At 38.4% G+C, this 20,088-nt stretch overlaps 1 protein-coding gene across 50 annotated transcripts in view; it reads right to left on the reverse strand.

The window, feature by feature from the left end:
- Window positions 1–20,088, reverse strand: part of ERC2 (ELKS/RAB6-interacting/CAST family member 2) — a 973,896-nt gene that overhangs the window by 469,282 nt on the left and 484,526 nt on the right. For 26 of the 50 annotated variants that reach the window (XR_013527394.1, XR_013527393.1, XR_013527389.1 and 23 more), the window contains one exon: window positions 16,562–16,755. Coding sequence is in view for 29 of the 50 variants with exons in the window: in XM_035274352.3 (XP_035130243.1) it covers window positions 16,562–16,755 (194 nt within the window). In the remaining 21 variants the exon portion in view is untranslated. Of the gene's footprint in view, window positions 1–10,163; window positions 10,176–16,561; window positions 16,756–17,646; window positions 17,677–20,088 lie in introns of all 50 variants that reach the window. The other 24 variants (XR_013527383.1, XR_013527382.1, XR_013527384.1 and 21 more) reach the window with 3 other exon arrangements.

Here is a 20,088-nt window from a genome sequence, read left to right on the forward strand (position 1 = left end):
TCTTTTCTGCTTTTCCAGCATAGTGCAATACCACAACACTCATAGAAATTTCCCAACTCCTCTCTCCTCTGAATGTCCATGACATTCATATAGAATTTGTTACCCTGCACCATGGGTAATGCCTCTTTGCCAAATTTCAATTTTCATTCAAATTTGCCTATTGGGTAGGGCTACCTAGTGATCCCAAAGCATCTAAAACACAGCCTGGCCAAGATCTCTCTGTTCTTAGCTCTGGCCATATTTTCCACACTTGTTCCTACAAATCCTGCCACAGTTAGGCAGGGGTCTCAATTATGCAGGTAGGTCTCATTAAACCCAAGGAAAGCTGAGAAATTAGCCTTCTCAAGAGGAAAAAGAAAACTATACTCCTCCTGGGTCTCACAGAGAAGGGCACGGAAAACCCATCCTGGGTTCAAGGTAACTCTGGACCCAGGGCTGTTTTACTGTCTCATGAAGCAAGAAGAGCTGGCTCACCTTTCATCCCCTGATGACTTGGTTCCCCTCCATCACTGCCTCGATGACTCACATTCCACTTCAAACGCCTTTTATACAGCTTTGAATTACTCAAAATTTCTATCTCCTTATAACTCCATTTCTTTGCAACTCACATTATTTCTTCATTCTGTAAATGTTTATTAAGTGTCTACTATTTTTTAGGCACTGGTTGGATAAGACAGGTTCTTTCTAGATCAAAGTTCTACTCTAGACTGAAAGACAGACATTGAACAAGCAAGTAAGAGTGTGCCCTATTTTCTAGTGGGAAACTACATGAACTTAGACAAATCTAACCTGGGCCCTTCTAGCTCCAGTGAAGAGCAAATGATGAAAATGACATTTAAACTTTACTTGGCCTAGGAAAAAAAAAAGTTGTATCCATGCTTCATACCTTACATTAAGATAAATTCCAAAAGGTTCAAAGACTTAAATGCAGAAAATCAGAACATAAAAATACTAACAGACTGTGTCCCAGAAAATTCATCCATTGAAATCCTAACCTCCAAAGTGATGATAAGAGGAGGTGGGGCCTTTTGGGAAGTGACTAGGAATGGGATGAGTGCCTTTATAAAAGAAGTCAAATGGAGCCTATTTGCCCCTTCCACCTGTTCTTACTCAGTGAGAATGTTCTGTCCATGAGCCAGAAAGCAGGCACTCACCAGACACTGAATCTGTTGGTTCCTTTAATATTGGACTTTCCACTCTCCAGAACTTTGAGAAATAAATTTCCATTGTTTAGAAGCTCCCCAGTTTATACTTTGTTATAGCAGCCTGAAAAGACTAAGACACAAACCGTAAAAATACTAAAAGAAATCACAGGACAGTTTTTCTTATAGTCTTGTAGTGTGGAAGAGGTTTCTAAGTATGACACAAAATTCAGAAGACATAAAAGAGATGACTGAATACATCTGACTATGTAAAATAATTTTGTAAAAAAAATCTGCATAACAAAATCACCATTAGCCAAATCAAAAGAAAAGTGACAAATAGGCAGGGGGAGCATTTAAAACTCAGATCAAAGACAAACGTATAATTTACCTAACATATAAAAAGCTCTTACAAATATGTAAGAAAAAGATGGATAAAAGAAGATGACGAAGTATAAACACATTTTTAAATGTCCATTTTCACTTGTAATAAAAATAAATTAAAACTGCACTTAAATGTCATTTTCTGCCTCCCATATTAACAAAGATAAAGTTTGAAAATATGGGAGGATCTCAAAAATAGTTTGCTAAGGCGAAAAAAAAGCCAAGGTGTAGAACAGTGTGAATTACATTATACCACTTGCATAGATATCATATTATAAATACCATGGATTTGCTTCTGTCTCTCATAATGCTACTTTGGGGTATAGTGCTAGTTACATCCTAGTGCCTGGTACAGAGCAGACATACCATTACTATTTGATGAAAGTGAATAAATTAATGAATAAAGGAGATAAATGTTCAAGGAACACACTTAAATATTTGGCCCATCCTACAAACTCAACATCAGATCTTTTATACATGAATACAGAAAGGCAGTAGCTGAATCCTGAATCTGTACTTCCAGGAAAATCTAAAATAAGTCCTTATATAGGACAAACAAGGATTGCATGAATTAGTCTACATATTTATATATAAAGGTTACTTTTGATAAGCATAAGTTGAATTGTCTATGTTCACATAGACAACTGTCTGAACAATTGTCTATTATTCATATCCCTGGGGTGGGGGGAAGCATACAGCAGGATGCTGTTTTCAACCTTTTCCTTAAAAATCTCTCAGTGGCTTCAGGGAAATGTCTAAAGTCTTTATTCTGGCAATTCAGTTTTTTTACAACTAGAAAAGCAATGGAGGCAGCCTGCTTCTCTCTTGTATCAACTCTCTACTCACCTGTTACTCTTGGCATGAAAATTTTCATCACATGTTTAATCACTGCCACTTATTGAGCATCTCCTGCGAGCCTGGACTGTGCTCACCCTCAGTGTGCATCTCGACCACATGCCCATGAGAGGTAAGCTATAACTGTCTCCATTTTACAGACATAGAGATAGGCCTAAAGACAGGAAATACTGTGTCCCAAGTGCTATAGCAAAGATAATGTTGTTTCTTAGGAGGTGGCCTATTGAATTCTATACACTGAATGTTCTAATAATAGAGAATGTCTAGAATAACTTGGACTGTGAATGAAATATTAATATAAAGTAATAATAGGTCTGAGAGAGACAACACACATGAAATCCAAGAACAGTGCTTCTTTATCTGCTTAGGAATCCCTAAAAAGCCCCTGCTTTGTATATTTAGGTGGCAGAAGAGCACCCACACTCAACAAGGCGATAGGACACCTATCTGCCAATTGACCAGTGAGTGTTTCTCACCAAGACCCATTCACCGCAGGTTATCAGAAGATTCTTCAGTTATTCATTATTATAACCAACTCATTCTCTCCACGGTAATTATCTGTGAGCAACACATCATGCTGTCCTTGGAACCATCAAACTGACATATGATTAAATAGCAGAGGGCTCTGCAGTTAAATTTAAAACCACTCTCTTACACTTCAACTCACACATCACATCAAGATCTGTTCAGCCACAGGAATATCCCACTTGGCTAACACCAATGGCTGGTGAGAGACTATTCTGTTACTTCATGGTCTCATGTGAGATGGGTTGTGGTTATGTTCTCAAAACTTGAAAAGGGGATTTTTCCCAGGACCTAAAGTAAAAATTTGCCAAGCAATTCTATGTGTGATCCTGCATTCATCCTAGGTTAAAATGTCTCAAGAATTGGTAATATTCACCATTATGTCTTCAAAATTATGGGTGGAATCTCATTAGAAATAGCACATTCCTTCAAAACACGGTGAGAATCACACACTTATCACCTTTCATTGAAAAAAGTTATGTAAAGCATAAATTACTGTGTATACAGCTCTGTATATGCCAATAAGAGAGGTGCTTATATTAATGTGGCTACCAATCTATAAAAATGCTAGATGAGAAAGTCAGTCTGCAAGCTGGAGTTAAAATATGAGTCTCACTGTTCTTGGACTGGAAAAGGAGCCATACCAGGTGTTTGAGATCAGCCTGGACAACACAGTGAGACCCTACCTCTACAAAAATAATTTCAGTTAGCTGTACATGGTGGTAGGCCTGTATTTTAGCTGCTTGAGAGGCTGAGGAGGGAGGATCACTTAGGTCCAGGAGTTCAAGGGTACAGTGAGCCACAATCACACCACTACACTCCAGTCTGGGCAACAGAGCAAGACCCTCTCTCTCCTTTTTTTTTTTGTTTTAAATTAAAGGAATTATAGAGGCTCTTCAAGGGGAAACTTATTTCCATCCCAAAACCCAGTCTACAATTTCTAAAACTAAAGTTCTGATGCAAAAATAATGCTAAAAAACCCACTATGTTTGCAGGAACAGTAAATTAGGAAAAAACTTTTTTTCTATCCCCAATAAAATAGTTGTACCCAAAGTAAAATCAGCTGATTTCTGACTTCTATTCAATTTTTCATATTTAGCTTAATATTACTCTGAATTTAGAGTAAAATGAAGGAGCAGCAAATATTAAAATAATCAAAATCCTCCGCAAAAAAATGTCCAAAGCATTTGTTACACATAACAATGATGTATTTTCCTCAGAGAAACATACACAGTGCCCACTCATTTTTACATAGGTTCCCCAAAAATGTAGACTTCACAAAAATGTGACATTGCATAGTGTGGAAATTCCAAGCACCTTCACCCAATATGGAAGAAAGTCCAGTCACAGGATGGCTGGGTTTCTCTACAACCTGAGCTAGTATTGTGCGTAATGAAGTGATAGAATTCACATTTCATAAGAAAAGCCATATAAAGGAAATAAGATATTATTTTTCTACAAAGTGATTTATAATAATACTAAGGAACTATTTTTTTTAAATTCCTTCCCCTTCTCAGCATTTACAGAAAAAGCTAACATATCTTGAGAGATTTACTATTATCTGATATTCATCCACATGGTAGAACCAATCAAAAGCCAAGAGGACGAGAGGAACAGGGAAAAGAAAAGGTTTTTTTTTTTTTTTTTTTTTTTTTTTAAGAAAAGTACAGATGAATGATTAACTCTTACCAACTTGGTATCCCTTTTTCTGGGCCAGGACTTACAAGGCCTACCTGGGACCATCCTTCAATTTTGCTGCTGTTGTTTCTCCGAGGAATCTCAGAAACATACTGAAATATAAAACGTTTCAACTACAGTGCCAATTGTGTTCCTTCAGTCTTCACCATTCTAGAGGGTACAGATAAAGCACCAGAGCAGCAACTCAAGCAAAAGCTGAAGAAAAAAACAACATGCAGCATAAAGCCCTAGTTCTATAAATCGGAGCTGGCTCAGCAAAACATTAGTCACGGCAAGTCCCACCAAGGCCAAGATTGGAAAGGTGTAAGCACCGATCCCTGGCTACGCCTCAAGGGTTCAAAACCATTTCTAAATATAGAACCCACTTTATGTTTGCAGTAGTTATAAATCAAGGAAAACAACTTTTTTCCATCCCCAATAAAATATTTGCACCCAAAGCAAAACCGTCGATTTCTGGCTTTTTAAGTTTTGCTTGGGCATAAAATTTTCTGACACTTCACCAGAAATGTCAGCAATAGTATAAGGCAGCTTTAAAAAGGGATATAATTTTCTGACCTGTGGATAACCCCTTAAACCCCAACAGGAAAAAGGGGGGAAAGCACACCTGAAACCTGGTTTTTCCAGTTATTAGTATAAATGATACAAATTATTTTTCTTAGTGGTCAAATCCTTCCTTATAGGAAGGACTGATCGTTGAATTTGGTGAGGGGAGGGATCATGTCTGTTTTACTGCTATATCCCCAACACCCACCCAGCACAGACCCTCACTTGAAGAAGGTTTTCAATAAACAGTCAAGGTAGGAGAAGAAGAAGAAGGAGGGGGAGGAGGGGGATAGAGAGAGAGAGGAAAAGAAGGAAGTAGGAATTGAAAGTGAGAGAAGTTCAGATGAAGATATTTTCCCCTCTCCTTTTATTTCTGTCTTCATTTTTCTTGAACTTGCAAGCATCTAACTTGATAGAAGACGAATTATATCTTTTGACAGGGCCTCCTGTCTGAAACCAGATATGCCATCCAATGCAGTCAACTCAGGTTCCAGAAAGAACCCCAGCAATTCTCCGTGGGGACAAAGAAAAGAGAGAGTGGAGTGAGATGCACTCAATGAGTGCTCCTTTATCCAACAGCATTCAAGAGCATGACTGCTGTCTCCCATGTATGGCACAACACACTGCACAGAGCCCACATAGTCAGTGGGCTCAGGGAAGACTTGGTGGAAGAGGTAACTCCTGCTCTGGCTTTGGAGGGGCAGGATTTGTATAGGAAGAACCAGAGGTGTGGAGAGGGGTTATAAATCTTAGAATGAAAGGAGAGGCTGGCTGCACAGCTAGCAGGACAGTTTTTCCCCAAAGTGCTTCATGGAATATATTCAATGAAAACCATATTCAGAAAACCTAGCATTGAACAGAACTGCACTGGTTTTTTTTACTGCAGACCTTCTCAGTGCTTTTACTATGCAACTGGAGCAGAAGTGGCAGAAGATCCCATTTGTAAATCAAAATGGATTGATTTGGGGGCATAAAAAAAATGCCTTTTCTTACTAGCTGTATAAACTTAGCAAAATGTTCCCTTGATAAACACATTTCATCTTACCTAATATGGAAAAAAATGATAGTCCCAACCTTAGTTGTTATGAGAAGTGAACACTAAAAAGAACACTAAAAAAAAAAAGTGATTAATTTAGTGCCGGCACTTAATTAACACCAAATGTATGATTGTTGCTGCTTCTGCTCCTGTTTCTATTATTATTAACCTATGTCACGAATATAAAAAGGAAAAGTGTAACATGCAGCATTTCTTAAATGGTTTGGTCAGTTTTTCACCAGACATTCTTTGGAAATGCTAGGTCAGCACACAGTGCCCAGCCTAGTATACAGTAGGCGCTCACTATGTATTTGTGGAGGGAATGGGGCAAAAAAAACTGACCCTAGCAAAGAACAAATTGCAGGACACTAAAAGGATGCTCTGGGAAAGGTGTTTTTCATTATTTCTTTGGGCAACAGGCCTCTGAGGTCTGGGAGGAGTGACTTCATCTTTTGCTAGAAGAATGAGGGATTGAAAGCACAATGTTCAGCTTTGGGGAAACATCACAAAGAGTTTATTTTGGTAGAAGTGTTTGAAGTGATTCTATAATAATGAGCTCACGCCTGCTGCCAGGCACCAGCCATCAGCTTGAGCCTGCTTGCAGGGCAGTGCACGCGGTCCATCACCGACAGCCCTTTCGTCAAACATGTGATGCCCATGTGCAGGGAGGATCCCAGAAGACTTGCTCCAAAGATGGCTCACTCCTCCAAGAGGGAACACTGAGGCCCAAACAAGGGATCAGCTGACCTGGGATCCAAAGTGAGCTGAAGATTGAGAGAGCCGGGGAGAAGGCTGTGTCTTCTGGTTTTACTCGGTTAATTTTCTGGAAGGACTTTGAACTGAATCCCAAAGATACTTTTTGTTTTGTTTTGTTTTAGTCAATTGCTGCATACATTTTTGAAGATAGCCTCATCTGTCATAAGTCACATGCTAATCTCACAAATAGTCACTAGAAAGGCACAAGTTTCATGTAAACCCTCCCCCTGAGTACAATACAGAGATCCTGATAAACCTCTCCAGCTTCCCACTGGTTTGTGTATAAAGACATTCTTGACAGAACTGGAGTTTACCGGAGTGGAGATCTGAATGATTTGGAATATGACACTTATATTTTTACCAAACCAACACTTAATATCTGTCCACCTGAATTTAAGCATGAGCATCTACATAGAATTTGAAGAGGAAATGAAGTCATCTAAAAAGCAGTTGAAGAGGGAACTTCCCATGGAGTCCCCAGCACACAGAAAAGTCTCAAGAGTTATTGCATGCAGTTTCCAAACTTCAGACTGGGAGGTGGGAATATGCAGGGCAAACCATAAAATATGGTATGAAAGACCAGACACAATTTTTCTAAAATACATGATATATGTATATACTTACACACACACATATATATATATATATATATATATATATATATATATATATATATATATGCACACACACATATGTATCTCAACTGTATGCCATATAAAGAAAGTACATGGTCAAGAGATCCTGCATTCAGTTCAATTATTACATTTCATTTTATTTGAACTGGTAAACCTGGAAGTAGTTGTGAGAAAAGCACAGTTAATTCTGGAAAGCTGTTAGAGTTCAAGAAAGCTTCCAGGACTCTGAAGACTTTTTTGTTTCCAAGCGGGCAGAGCTGCCCAATTCGTCCTGCACTAAAAATATAACTGGAGATGATTATTCACAATGATTACACATTTTCTCCACCATGTTCATTTGAGGCAATAGGTTAAATGATATGAACCTTGATATAACTTCTATAGTTCATCCAACTAGATGTGGCATGTACACTTTGCCACACCCTATCAACACACCCTGCCCCTTGTCCAGAGAACCACTGGACACCCATAACCCCTCCCAGTCCTATCTTCTGAGAGTCAGAGCTCATGTTCATTTACCCTGCATCATATCTTCTGAGAGTCGGAGTTCATGTTCATTCACCACAAAATAAGGGAAAACAACAACAACAACAACAAAAAACGACCACATAGTGAAGTTCCTAGAGTATGTATGCATATGTATATACATATATACATACACATAAAAACACAGCAGAGTCTAGGTAAAAAACTAAAGGCCCTGACAGGAAGCTTGAGGTGCGAGAGCAAAAGGGATCCCTATTATCTCAAGTGCTTCAATATTAAGAGGTGCAGGTTAGGGCAGCAAAGGGAAGGCAAAAGGAAGGGGATAAAGGCAGGCAAGGAGAAAAACTTGAAGCTTCATTAAATGAGTGGATCAAAAACTTGTATGCGAGGCCGGGCGCGGTGGCTCAAGCCTGTAATCCCAGCACCTTGGGAGGCCAAGGCAGGTGGATCATGAGGTCAAGAGATAGAGACCATCCTGGTCAACAAGGTGAAGCCCCGTCTCTACTAAAAATACAAAAATTAGCTGGGCATGGTGGTGCGCACCTGTAGTCCCAGCTACTTGGGAGGCTGAGGCAGGAGAATTGCTTGAACCCAGAAGGTGGAGGTTGCAGTGAGCTGAGATCATGCCATTGCACTCCAGTCTGGGTAGCAAGAGTGAAACTCTGTCTCAAAAAAAAAAAAAAAAAAAGAAAAGAAAAGGTCTGGATGCATGTGTTCAAGCCTCCCCTATCCCACCCTACCCTACTACCCATTGTCATGGCTATGCTTCTGCATGTAGGAGTACCAGATTTGTTCTGCTCCAGAAAGTGAATTAAGAGTCATTAGATTTAGGAATTAGAACAGTTCTCTGGGGTCCATGCTTTTAATCTCTGATCAGATCTCTGGGAACTTTTGAGAATGAGGGTTTCCTGCAGTGTGAGGAAATTCAGTCAGTTCTAGGGGGATATCCAGTGTGGTATGGGAGAGTTGCAGAGAAATATTCAAGGACTATGAGCCACCAGGATTGGAAGCCAGCAACAGGACAAAATTAACAGATGAGCAGGATACCTTGTTTTGAAATAACTTGGTACTAGAGTAAATGCATTGGTCTGGTGGCTTGGGTGATGGGGCAGAATAAAGGGTTGCAGATCCTGTGTACAGAGAAGAAAATAATATTGCTTGCCTCTCAATATAGCAACTATACTGACTACCCATATTGATTTGATGCTCTTTTTTGAGGTTTAGGTTGCCTCAAATCCTCAAATGAGCATCCTTTAGTAAACTCATTGAATGATAAGGAAATCACTACATATTACTATGTTTTATTGGAAAGAGAAGTTATCCTTGACTTAAGGAAGAAGAAATTATTGGCTTGGGCTTCCTACATTGGAGGAATCAAACCTGGGATGCATTTTCAGACAAATGCCCATTTCATTTCTTAATATTGAGGTACACACAGTCATCGATGAATCAAGTTTTACATTTGGTTCCATATGCTATGCCCTAGGTAATTAAAGTATGCCTTATGGCTATTAAAAGTGAAGTTAGAAAGTTAAAACCAAAACAATGTCAGGAAATAACATGTGTGTACAATATGTTAGTAACACAGATAATTTCCAAAAGTGACTTTTTAAAAAGTATTATAAATCTTTCAAAACACAGTGATTTATTAAGCAAAAAGTCCGAACAGTTTGCACTATTAAATTTAGCTTTTAAGTTGCTGTGTCATGGGCAGATCTTTTGTTCTCCTAGGTTAAATTTAGCATTCTGCATTTTGTCTTCTCCACAGCTCCACGTTGTATCATCATGCAGTCAATTTTCCGAACTGCTCAGGAGAAATGCTCTGGGGAGTTATCATGATAATTTCTCTCATGGATTTTATAATCCAGATATAGAATTAAATAATCCAACAGTGACTTATTGCCATATTCCTCCTTGTCTCTTCCCACCTATACAGCTTTCTCATAAACTAAACCTTCCTCAGGCATGGAATGAAATGAGGCGGGGCGGGAAACGCAGTGGCCAGAGGAAAACCATTTCAGAAATGTGTTTGTTAAACAAGTGCAAGCCATAAATTGAGCTTAGGAGGGAAAGGCAGTTAGAAGAAAAACTGAAATTACTGACCTGAGAGTCAAGCTGATTGGAGCAAGGGTGAAAGCAGCAATTTGGAGGATAAGCAGAAAGGAAAAGGGATAGCAAAAGAGAATAAAAGGAAGGAAATGAATTAGTTTTAAACATATAGCCAACAGATGTCATATCAGCAGGTTTATAACCAAACAAAGCAAACTTTTATCTTATATTACCCCCAAAAGCCCTGGGCACACATTGTAAGCTGTTATGCTAAATATCATACTGAAGAAACTGGTATCTGCTCTGATATGTATAATTACAAAAAGCATTGATGTGAACCAGAGATATGCTCCCACAACACAATGACAGCATCAGCCCTTCTCTGGAGGAATATTTATAGAGAAAGTTCCTATCTGTGTGCATATACAATTTTATTATTTAATAAACTGAAATGGAAACTACTAAGGTATTAGAACCTGGGTAAGTGCTGATGCCAGAATGATTTTAGTTTGAACCAGAATTTGGATGGTTATATCCTATGAGATATTTTTCCTTCATCCCTGAAAACTGAAAGGAGCTGAGCAATTTGGCTTTTGGTTCAAAGATTTCCATTTTAGATGCTTACAGAGCACTGCACGTAGCAATGATCAAAGACCTGTGAGGAGGGCTTTTGGTGGTGTGCCACCCACCTGTCAACCTCCCCGGCAAGGACAGAGTAACTTCTCAAGCTAAGAGTTATTTTTTTTTTTCAGTCAGGAAAATGAAGTTCCAACTTCATCACTGAAAATAACAAGTTATGACACTTTTTTTTTTTTTAGATGGAGTGTCACTCTTGTTACCCAGGCTGGAGTGCAATGCGCGATCTTGGCTCACTGCAACCTCCACCTCCTGGGATCAGGCAATTCTCCTGCCTCAGCCTCCTGAGTAGCTGGGATTGCAGGCACGCACCACCGTGCCCAACTAAGTTTTTGTATTTTTAGTAGAGACGGGGTTTCACCATGTTGACCAAGATGGTCTCGATCTCTTGACTTCATGATCCACCTGCCTCGGCCTCCCAAAGTGCTGGGATTACAGGCTTGAGCCACCGCGCCGGCCGATACTTTTTAATTTGTTTGTATAAAAATATCTAGCATGCCCTTCTCATTGACTAAAACAATAGTCTCTGTTGTCTAGCAAAAAAATGAAATAAAATGAAACAAACCAAAAAAGTATATTCATCTTCCAGGCTGCTACAGGAGCACATAGTGGACATTCATTTTGTTGATCTGTAAAATGCCCTTTGCAAAAACAAAGTGAAAAACAAACACTTTTCCAGCTTTCTGCTCAATGGGGCCCCACTATTCCATACTCTAAAAAAAGGTAGTTTTAGGTATTTCACATGGGAAGGAAAAACAAAACAAAATAAAATAAATCCTCAGGATAAAGCTTAAGCTAGAACATTTCAAATGAAGACAGTGTTGACTACAATGATAGAACTGAAAGAGAAAATTTAAGATTAACCACATGGGAAAAGTGTTGATTTGATAATCCCTTGTATCTGAAATCCCCCTGCAGAGTGTTTTGTGATCATAAATGCACAACTGATCGGAAATGATAGTTATGTCAGGACACGATCACTGTGGGGACTTTGGCAACACTGGCCGCAGCTGCCATTTCAAATCCTTCTGGATCAAAGGTAATTAAATCAAGGTCCGTGGCCAAGCCTTAGGAAATCCTAAACTGAAATAGCAAGCACACATTTCAGAGTAGTTGCCTCTTTCAGGGGCTCCTAGTTTTCATCAAATTCTCAAAGGTGTCCATGATGTCCATGACCTTCCCCAGAAGGTTGCAAGGAATGGCATATAACCATCTGCCACTTGTTTTCAAGAAGCTCTTTCAAATACATTAACAAATATAAGTGAAAATTACTCAGCAAGAAACATTTATATCAAAACAAATAAAACTAGCATCAAGTTTTTTCCGTGTACCATGAAACTTGTAAAACATATCATAATTTAAAAATAACAATAAAGCTTAAGTGTATGTTTTGCACAGACCTCTGAAAGGCATCAAGGAAATTATGTTAGCACATTATTGAGCAAATCAGAAGAAAAAATAACATTCTCTTTCTCAAACTTAGATAAGACTCTTTTAGGCAACTAAAATGATTTCTCAGTGTCCAGATGTCTGGTAATATTATTTCTCCAGCCAGATAATTAAGTGGAAGCCTGTTTTCCATTCTTATGTTATGTCTTATGAGTAGAACCCCCAGGGATCCAGCCTCCTCTCCACATTGGGGAGGTATGTGATTGAGGGCTCAATTTGGGCATTCTCCATCCTCTAGACATATACCAACAAAATCCCTAACATATTTAAGATAATTACATGAAAGGTCACCCAACTGATTCCTTCCCATGGGCGGGATGTGAGAAATATAGTAGCAGCAGGTCTTACTTGACAGATTCTATTAACCTCTCTGTTTCCCCTAAGTCACCAAAGGATTAATTCTGAAACTCTAAATAAAATTCAGAGATCTTGATGGGCACTGACACAGAAGCACTACATATTTCACTGCCTCTAAGGTTTAATTAGCTACTAGGTTGTGTAATATATGTAACATCTGACATTGGGGATGGAATAGACTTCAGCCGAATTTGGACCAACTCTCAGAGACTCGAGTTAGGCCCACCACCCACCTGGTAGCAAACTCCCCTGAGCTCCCTGCAGTCCAAGGCAGAAGCTCCCCACTGGGCCGTGCAAGAGTTTACAGGCATAACGGCACGTGGGACCACACTAAAGCAATATGCACTTTCAAAAGTAAAATCTTTAATGGCTGATGAGAAACATCACTCACATGGAATTTAAGAGGTAAATGCATTGTGTAAATGCCAGCCATGTGCTATCTGGAATGGAAAGATTAATCGAATAGAAAGTAAACACATACTGCCTTCTGAGAGAAAAGAGGGCCAGTGTCAAGGCTGTCTGAGTTATTCCTAACCCTGTACCTTTTGTTGTGTACAATTGAAGTTTTGGAATATTTTAGAACATTTGCTGCTTTTAAAAGAGGTCTTTTCACTCTGGTAAATCACATTAAAAGCCAGAGACCACAAATTTATTTCAAGTTCAATATTTTGGTTTTCAAAATTACAAATTTAATTGCAAACATTTTTCCATGACTCCAAGATGGAGATACATGTCACATTGCTAAGAACTCTTTAGTTCCCAATATTGTCAGGTACGAATTTTGTAGTTTAATCAAGCAAATGGCAATATTGCCCAATTTAAAAAAAAAAAAAAAAAAAAGCTGCTTGACAACTGGAGGAAGATGTTTTAGTCAGAATACACATGTAGCACAGCAGATAATGCTTCAGAAAGGGAGGCCAAGCCTGAGCCCTCTTTTCCCCAAGAAACTTTCCCTCTGAATCTCCACCCCCACTTCCTTAGGGGCCTGGGCTGGGGCTGGAGCTCAGACATTTCCCAGACAATGCTCTGTTGCTGGACCCAAGACACAGACAAGCAGAGAACTGGGAGAGACTCAGGTCCCACCACACGTTTTATGAATTACAGTGCCTGGGAGGCATCAGCTTTAAGGAGAGGCAAAGGCAGAGATAAAGAAAATGTGCAGAAAGTACATAAAGATAAATGCCTGTAAAATCACTGCTGGTTTAATGCATTCCACATTGAAGAAATAACAATCTGAATATTCTTGATGATTTAAAGGCAAGAGTGTCCAGCTAAGATCTGTTTGTCCAATTAGACCATTAAGTTGTTTATATGTAAATGTTTGTAGTAGCTTGTCCTGATTTTCAGTTACAGTTCTGGAGGGGAGGGGGCTGGTTTAGCATAGAAAAAATCCCATCTACATGTGAAGCACATCACTTTCTCTCCTGCATGCTAATACAGAGGTAGATCTCTTGTGGCCCAGCAGCAATGCCTGCTCAGAAAGGCTCTCTACTGGCTGCATGACTGCTAGTGCTGTGGTACTAGCTCCTTTCTTCTGGCCCATTAAGGGAAGGGATTGTACTCAATGGCTCATCTGTCAGCCCTGGGTTCAAATCCCCCACTTGATTCTTATGAGCTCTGCAACATGGAGGAAGTTACTTAATCTGTATAAATCATAGTTTCTCATCTGTAAAAGGACAATAATGATAGTTTCTGTATTGTGGGTAAGACTAAAAGGTATGCAGTATTGCAAATCAAGTGCTTAGCAGAGTACCTGGCATACTGTGAGCATAGACTATACATACCTTGGTATTACAAATAAAACTAATATAATTATCAGTATTTTTTTCTAGGGCATCCTCCACATAGTTCACAGCCTCTCAGAGTAGTGGACTAGGAATCAGGAAACTCACATTACAGTTTCACATCTTTCTGACCATAGGCCCAATCTCAGGAAGGTCATTCAACTTTTTAAGATCTTAGTTTAGTTTCCTAATCAATGAAAGAGACATGATCATAACTTTCCTGTGATCTCATGCCAGTTTTTTAAGAAAAATTTTGGTCTTAAAACATAGTTCCAAAATAGTCATGGAGATCCACCTATAAAATCACAGTGCCCCCCGCTTTTTAAGAACCAGCAGGATAGCAGAACATTCTTACATTTTAAAATTAAAACAAAGCCCTTTCAGGATTCTAATTTGGCCAGTTACCTCAGAAAAAAAGAAATCCTTGACTTTATTGCTAAAATCAGTCACATTGAATAAAAATCAATTTATCAGCAAACTAATGCTAAGATTATGAAGAGAAATATTAATTTAGTTTGAATGTACCAAATACTATACTTGAAAATGTTGTAATTTTACTGGAAATTAAACTGTTTGTTTAATACAGAGACAATTAATGTTGAGATTTTTGTTTGTTTGTTTTCTTAGACAGAGAGTTCTTGATCTATGGCCCATGCTGGAGTGCAGGGGCTCAGAGTTTACTGCAGCCTTGACCTCCTGGACTCAAGTGATCCTCCTGTCTCAGCCTTCTGAGGAGCTGGGACCACAGGCACCCACCACCACACCTGGCTAATTACTGTAGTTGTAAATACAAGGTATCCCTATGTTGACCAGGCTGGCCTCAAACTCCTAGGTTCAAGCCATCCTCCCACCTTGGCCTCCCAAGATACTGGGATTATAAGACTGAGCCACCACATCTGGCCTTGAAAATTTATTTGTTTCAGCATTTGACTGTTCTTAATAACATACGTGTCCCACCTTACCTGGGTACCGATTGCTTGTGAAGCATGATTTGAATAGGTTGTTAGTGATTCACTGACTTTAACAAGATTCATGGCCATAAAAGGATAAGGATGGAAGATTGCTCGAGTCCAAGAACTGGAGACCAGCCTAGGCAAAACAGTGAGACACGATCTCTACAAAATATTTTTTTTAATTAGCTGGGTGTGATAGTGTGTACCTGTGGTCCCAGCTACTCAAGGGACTGAGGCAGAAGGATCACCTGAGCCCAGAGGTTTGAGGCTGCAGTGAGCCATGACCACACCACTGCACTCCAACCTGTATAGCTGGCAAAAAGTAGAGGTGAAATTTGAACCCAGGTCTTTCTGTCACTGAAGCCCATGATCTTTCCACAAGATGATAGAGAGCTACTCTATGTACATCTTGAAGTCCTTTAGGGCCTCACAAGTGCTCGACCAAAGCTTGTCAATATTCACAGGTTTATTCAAAATGTGGTGATTTCTACCATATGGACTGCATCTGGGAAACACAAATTCTGCCTTACTGCTGAACCAATAAGAAATCTGCAGAGGTTATGGAGCTATGTAAGATTTTTCAGAAAGTTCTTTCCTTACATGAAGTATAGGAAAAAGCATTGACAGTAAGCTTAGTTTTAGAGTCTACACTATACATAAATATAATATAGATATGATTTATCTGAAAAACTAAATATTCTGATACAACACTCCCTGTTTTTACACAGAATTTGCTATCATGTAGGACCCATTCAAGTATATGTATTTTAAAAGGTCCTCTTAAGAGATAAACCTCCAGGAAGGATTTGTTGTGGTGTGCCAAAAGATATCCAAAGGATATGAGTGCCTTCCTTCTTCCCCTGTCTGGAATGAAGAATTCCCAACTATATTCTTCGGTTTTTGTTGTTATTGTTTGCTCAAGACAAAACTAAACCACAAATATTTATCTGTGATGGAAAAGAACTGAGGTTCTGGGTAGTCAAAGCCCCAGTTTCTTACACACTTCCCTGGAAAAATGCTAGATCACGGACATCACTCAAGAAAGTTGACCACTATTTTCTTCAACACCGAAGAAGTTTATAATCCCTCAGAGGATAAGCCAATTGCATTCTTAGCATTCCACAGAAATGCCATCTTTCACAGGCCATGTTCCTCACTCACGACTTAGACTTGTAATATGAATGTACAGTCCAAAGCCACCACAACCGGAGATGGGCACCCACACAGTCCGTGTTCTCTCGCTGTCAACAATTTACATGACTGCAAAATTTACCTCTCCAGTTCGGCAATCTTCTTGTCTTTGTCATTCTTCTCATTTTCCACTTCCTTGAGAATCTCCAGCAACCGGTCCACTTCCGCTTGGGCCTTGCCACACTCATCACGGTAGTAAGACGCCTCTTTATCGAGCTGTTTTATTCGGTCTGCGAACTCAGGGTTCATCCTGGAGTCATCTTCAATATTATGTGCCTTCAACATTACATTTTTAAAGAATGCAATTAAGACAACAATTTAGAACAATAGATAGTGCAGTCACCAATGGCCCAGAAATTAACTTTGGAGAGAAAATGACCACCAAATATTTATGGGTATATTGTCAGTGAAGAGGCAAAATAGAAAAATCACACATTTCAGCTACCTTAGAACAATGTTGATTTTAAAATAATATGACGGTGTCACAGGGGAGTTTCTTTGATTATTGATATTTTGTTCCATTAAATGTTGCTACTTTTAGATTTTCTTTCCACCAAAAAGTGGGGTTAGAGACTATGATGTCTTTATTCCTGGTCATTAGGCCAGCAGAACTAAGACAATTCAACTCCTCACAGTTAAAGAGGTGATTCATACAAAATGCTTCCATTTCCAATACAAAGACACCGAAACAACACAATATTGGATCATTTTCCAAGAACTATCAAGGGCATATGTAAAGCCAGATAACATATAAGAGATTGATTGACCAATAATTGAACATTTCATCCCACAGAGAAATTTCAGGAGGAAATGTAGTTTGAAAGAAGGATTGGAGGTGAGGAAGGGCTTTCCAGCTAACAGTTATACCCATAAATTCTCATTCCCTTGAATAAATTTAACCTAAACCAGGAGGAGGATGAGCTAATTCATGAACAAGTACACAGACGAGAATCTGCAAACACATGCATGGGTGAGTGGCAGCTTCACACATGAGAAAAGACACAGGCAACAATACAGCAACAACATTGCAGAATAATTTGCAGCCAAAGTATTTGTGGGTTTGTGTGTGAGAATGCGTTACAGCTTTTTTTTTTTCCCAAAATAGACTTTTGGCTGAAATATTCCCAGACAGATAGAAATAACACTGCACTGCAATGTTTTGCCTACCCCTTGTTTCCCATTATTCCTAATTGACTTCTTCAAAGAGCAGGCAGGGAAAAAACAAGTCATTTAACAACAGTGCACATTCAACATAGAAAGTTTAGATAAGTCATATATGTATGTATCTCCAAAATCCATGGGTGATGTAGTCAAATTTTAACAATTTATAAGGACTTAAGTTATTCTGCTGTCTTGCTATGTGGAGCAGATATTCAATGTGTTTTTGTATCTTTTTTTGAAAATTTCAGGGAAAAAACAAGGCAAGCAAGCTACAGCTACTGTGGGACTGAATGAATCATGCATGGCTAAAAAATTAATACTAATACTACTGTTAGAAGGTTTGACAGTCTTTGCAATGATTTAGTAGAAAAAAATTCAAAAATTAGTATAAATAAAATAAATTCCATATGACAAAATAATCATTTTAGAAATAATATTTTTGCATGTAACATATTATTTAAGCATGAGGATAAAAGGGAAAATTTTGCTTTCATGTTCTTAAATCTAAGATTTCCTTATTTAAGAAATAAACTTAACTATACAAAAGAACTTGAGAAAAATACGTCAATTCAACAGACTACCAGATACTGGTTTATTCCCTGTTACCAATATTTCTCAGAAAACATTTATTTTCATTTATTTATTATGCACTCTGTGTTTCATTATAATACATTTTTAAACTTTTTCAGTACAATTAAAATAATCTGAAAGGGAATCCTGCACTAACATGCCTGTAGGAGTATATTCAACTAAGTAATTTCATTTTAAGCTTAAGTAATAAATACTTAAATTTCCTAATCTCCACTTTAAAAATGTAGAGCAGAAATCCTATTTTAAAAGGAAGTAACTACTCCATATACCTGCTTCTATTTGTGATAATATGAATTGTTACTTTTGTTACAGAAAAGCATTTAAAATATGCAGCTTTAAAATAGCTAAAGAATGAAAAGGCTTTGTGTTAACCTCTCTTTCATGGTAACCCTGTATTACCATTATTTTACAGCAGTTAAAAATCTTTTCATGACATTTCTTAAACTATCGAACCAGTGCTATTAAGATCTTTAAAAAGGAATTAATGAACTGAGTAATGAGCAGCTGGAAGCACTCAAAACAAATGAATAAATATATTTTGATTGCCTGTTTCTTATCAGAGTTAAAATTCCTTTCCTGATGCTGATTTTTAAAAATTCACAAATAGCTAGCAGTTAGCTGCTCTGGCTTATTTTGGTTCTTATTATTACTGTCCCTTTTTAATAAGTGAGTACAGGATTACCAGTTGCGAGACCAAGATTCTAAATCCAGTTCTGCATCTAATGTCTACAGGCAAATTAATTAGCCTAAAAATAGTGAAAACTACAAAATGATAAACATGGGGGCAGATATTATTCACTTGTGTTTTTATTATAATTATTATTTCATAATATGCATTCCAGAAACCTGGCTAATTCAGCTGAGTTAATAGGTTTATTTAATTTTCATTGACAAGATACCACATGTTTCTTTAAAAAAGCCTCCTGGATAGCTCTATAGAGAAAGCTTAGTCTGCTAGTCATAGATATGCACACATATTCCTTATTTTAGCTCCTTGAATAAAAGAGGATTATGCAAGGCCACTTTTCAACATTGGGTGAAATCAGATGAGTTTATAGTCTTTCAAACCAGTAAGTAAGTATGGTTAAAGGACTCATGGGATGTGTAGAGGCACAGAAAGCCTAGGAAAAAATGTGCCTGAAGCCAGACTGTGCCACTGTTGACCTCACATGCTGCTGAAGTTAGGTAATGTTATTAGAATGAAAACCAGAGCCAAGTTTACAGCTGGCCTGGTATCTATTGTTAATAGATCACACTTCAAGTGCTAATGAGACTTCCATTTAAAATGAATAGACAACCTTGGCTGGGCGCAGTGGCTCATGCCTATAATCCCAGCACTTTGGGAGGCCGAGGCAGGTGGAATATGAGGTCAAGAGATCGAGACCATCCTGGCCAATGCGGTGAAATTCCATCTCTACTAAAAATATAAAACTCAGCTGGGCATGGTGGTGCATCCCTGTAGTACCAGCTACTCAGGAGGCTGAGGCAGGTGAATCGCTTGAACCCAGGAAGTGGAGGTTTCAGTGAGCCAAGATCGTGCCACTGCACTCCAGCCTGGTGACAGAGTAAGACTCCATCTCAATAAATAAACAAACAAATAAATAAAATAAATAGACAACCTCAAGAATGCTTGTGAGTTAAATATGTCTATCCCTCTATCAGTTTCTACTGATTTCCAAATAAAAGAACTTATGTCAAGCCACTTTCAATCTTGGTTCCAGAATTCTTGGAAGAGCTATTAAAATATCATTTAAAATATCTTTAAAGTAGTAGAAAGCTTTAAGAGAAAGTCATATAAAGATGAGAGAGGAACAGCTGCTTCTTGGATCATTACTAGGGTCCATGTAAAGACTCAGT

The sequence above is a fragment of the Callithrix jacchus genome, chromosome 15 (assembly GCF_049354715.1).
Source record: "Callithrix jacchus isolate 240 chromosome 15, calJac240_pri, whole genome shotgun sequence".
In the NCBI taxonomy this organism is placed as follows: domain Eukaryota; kingdom Metazoa; phylum Chordata; class Mammalia; order Primates; family Cebidae; genus Callithrix; species Callithrix jacchus.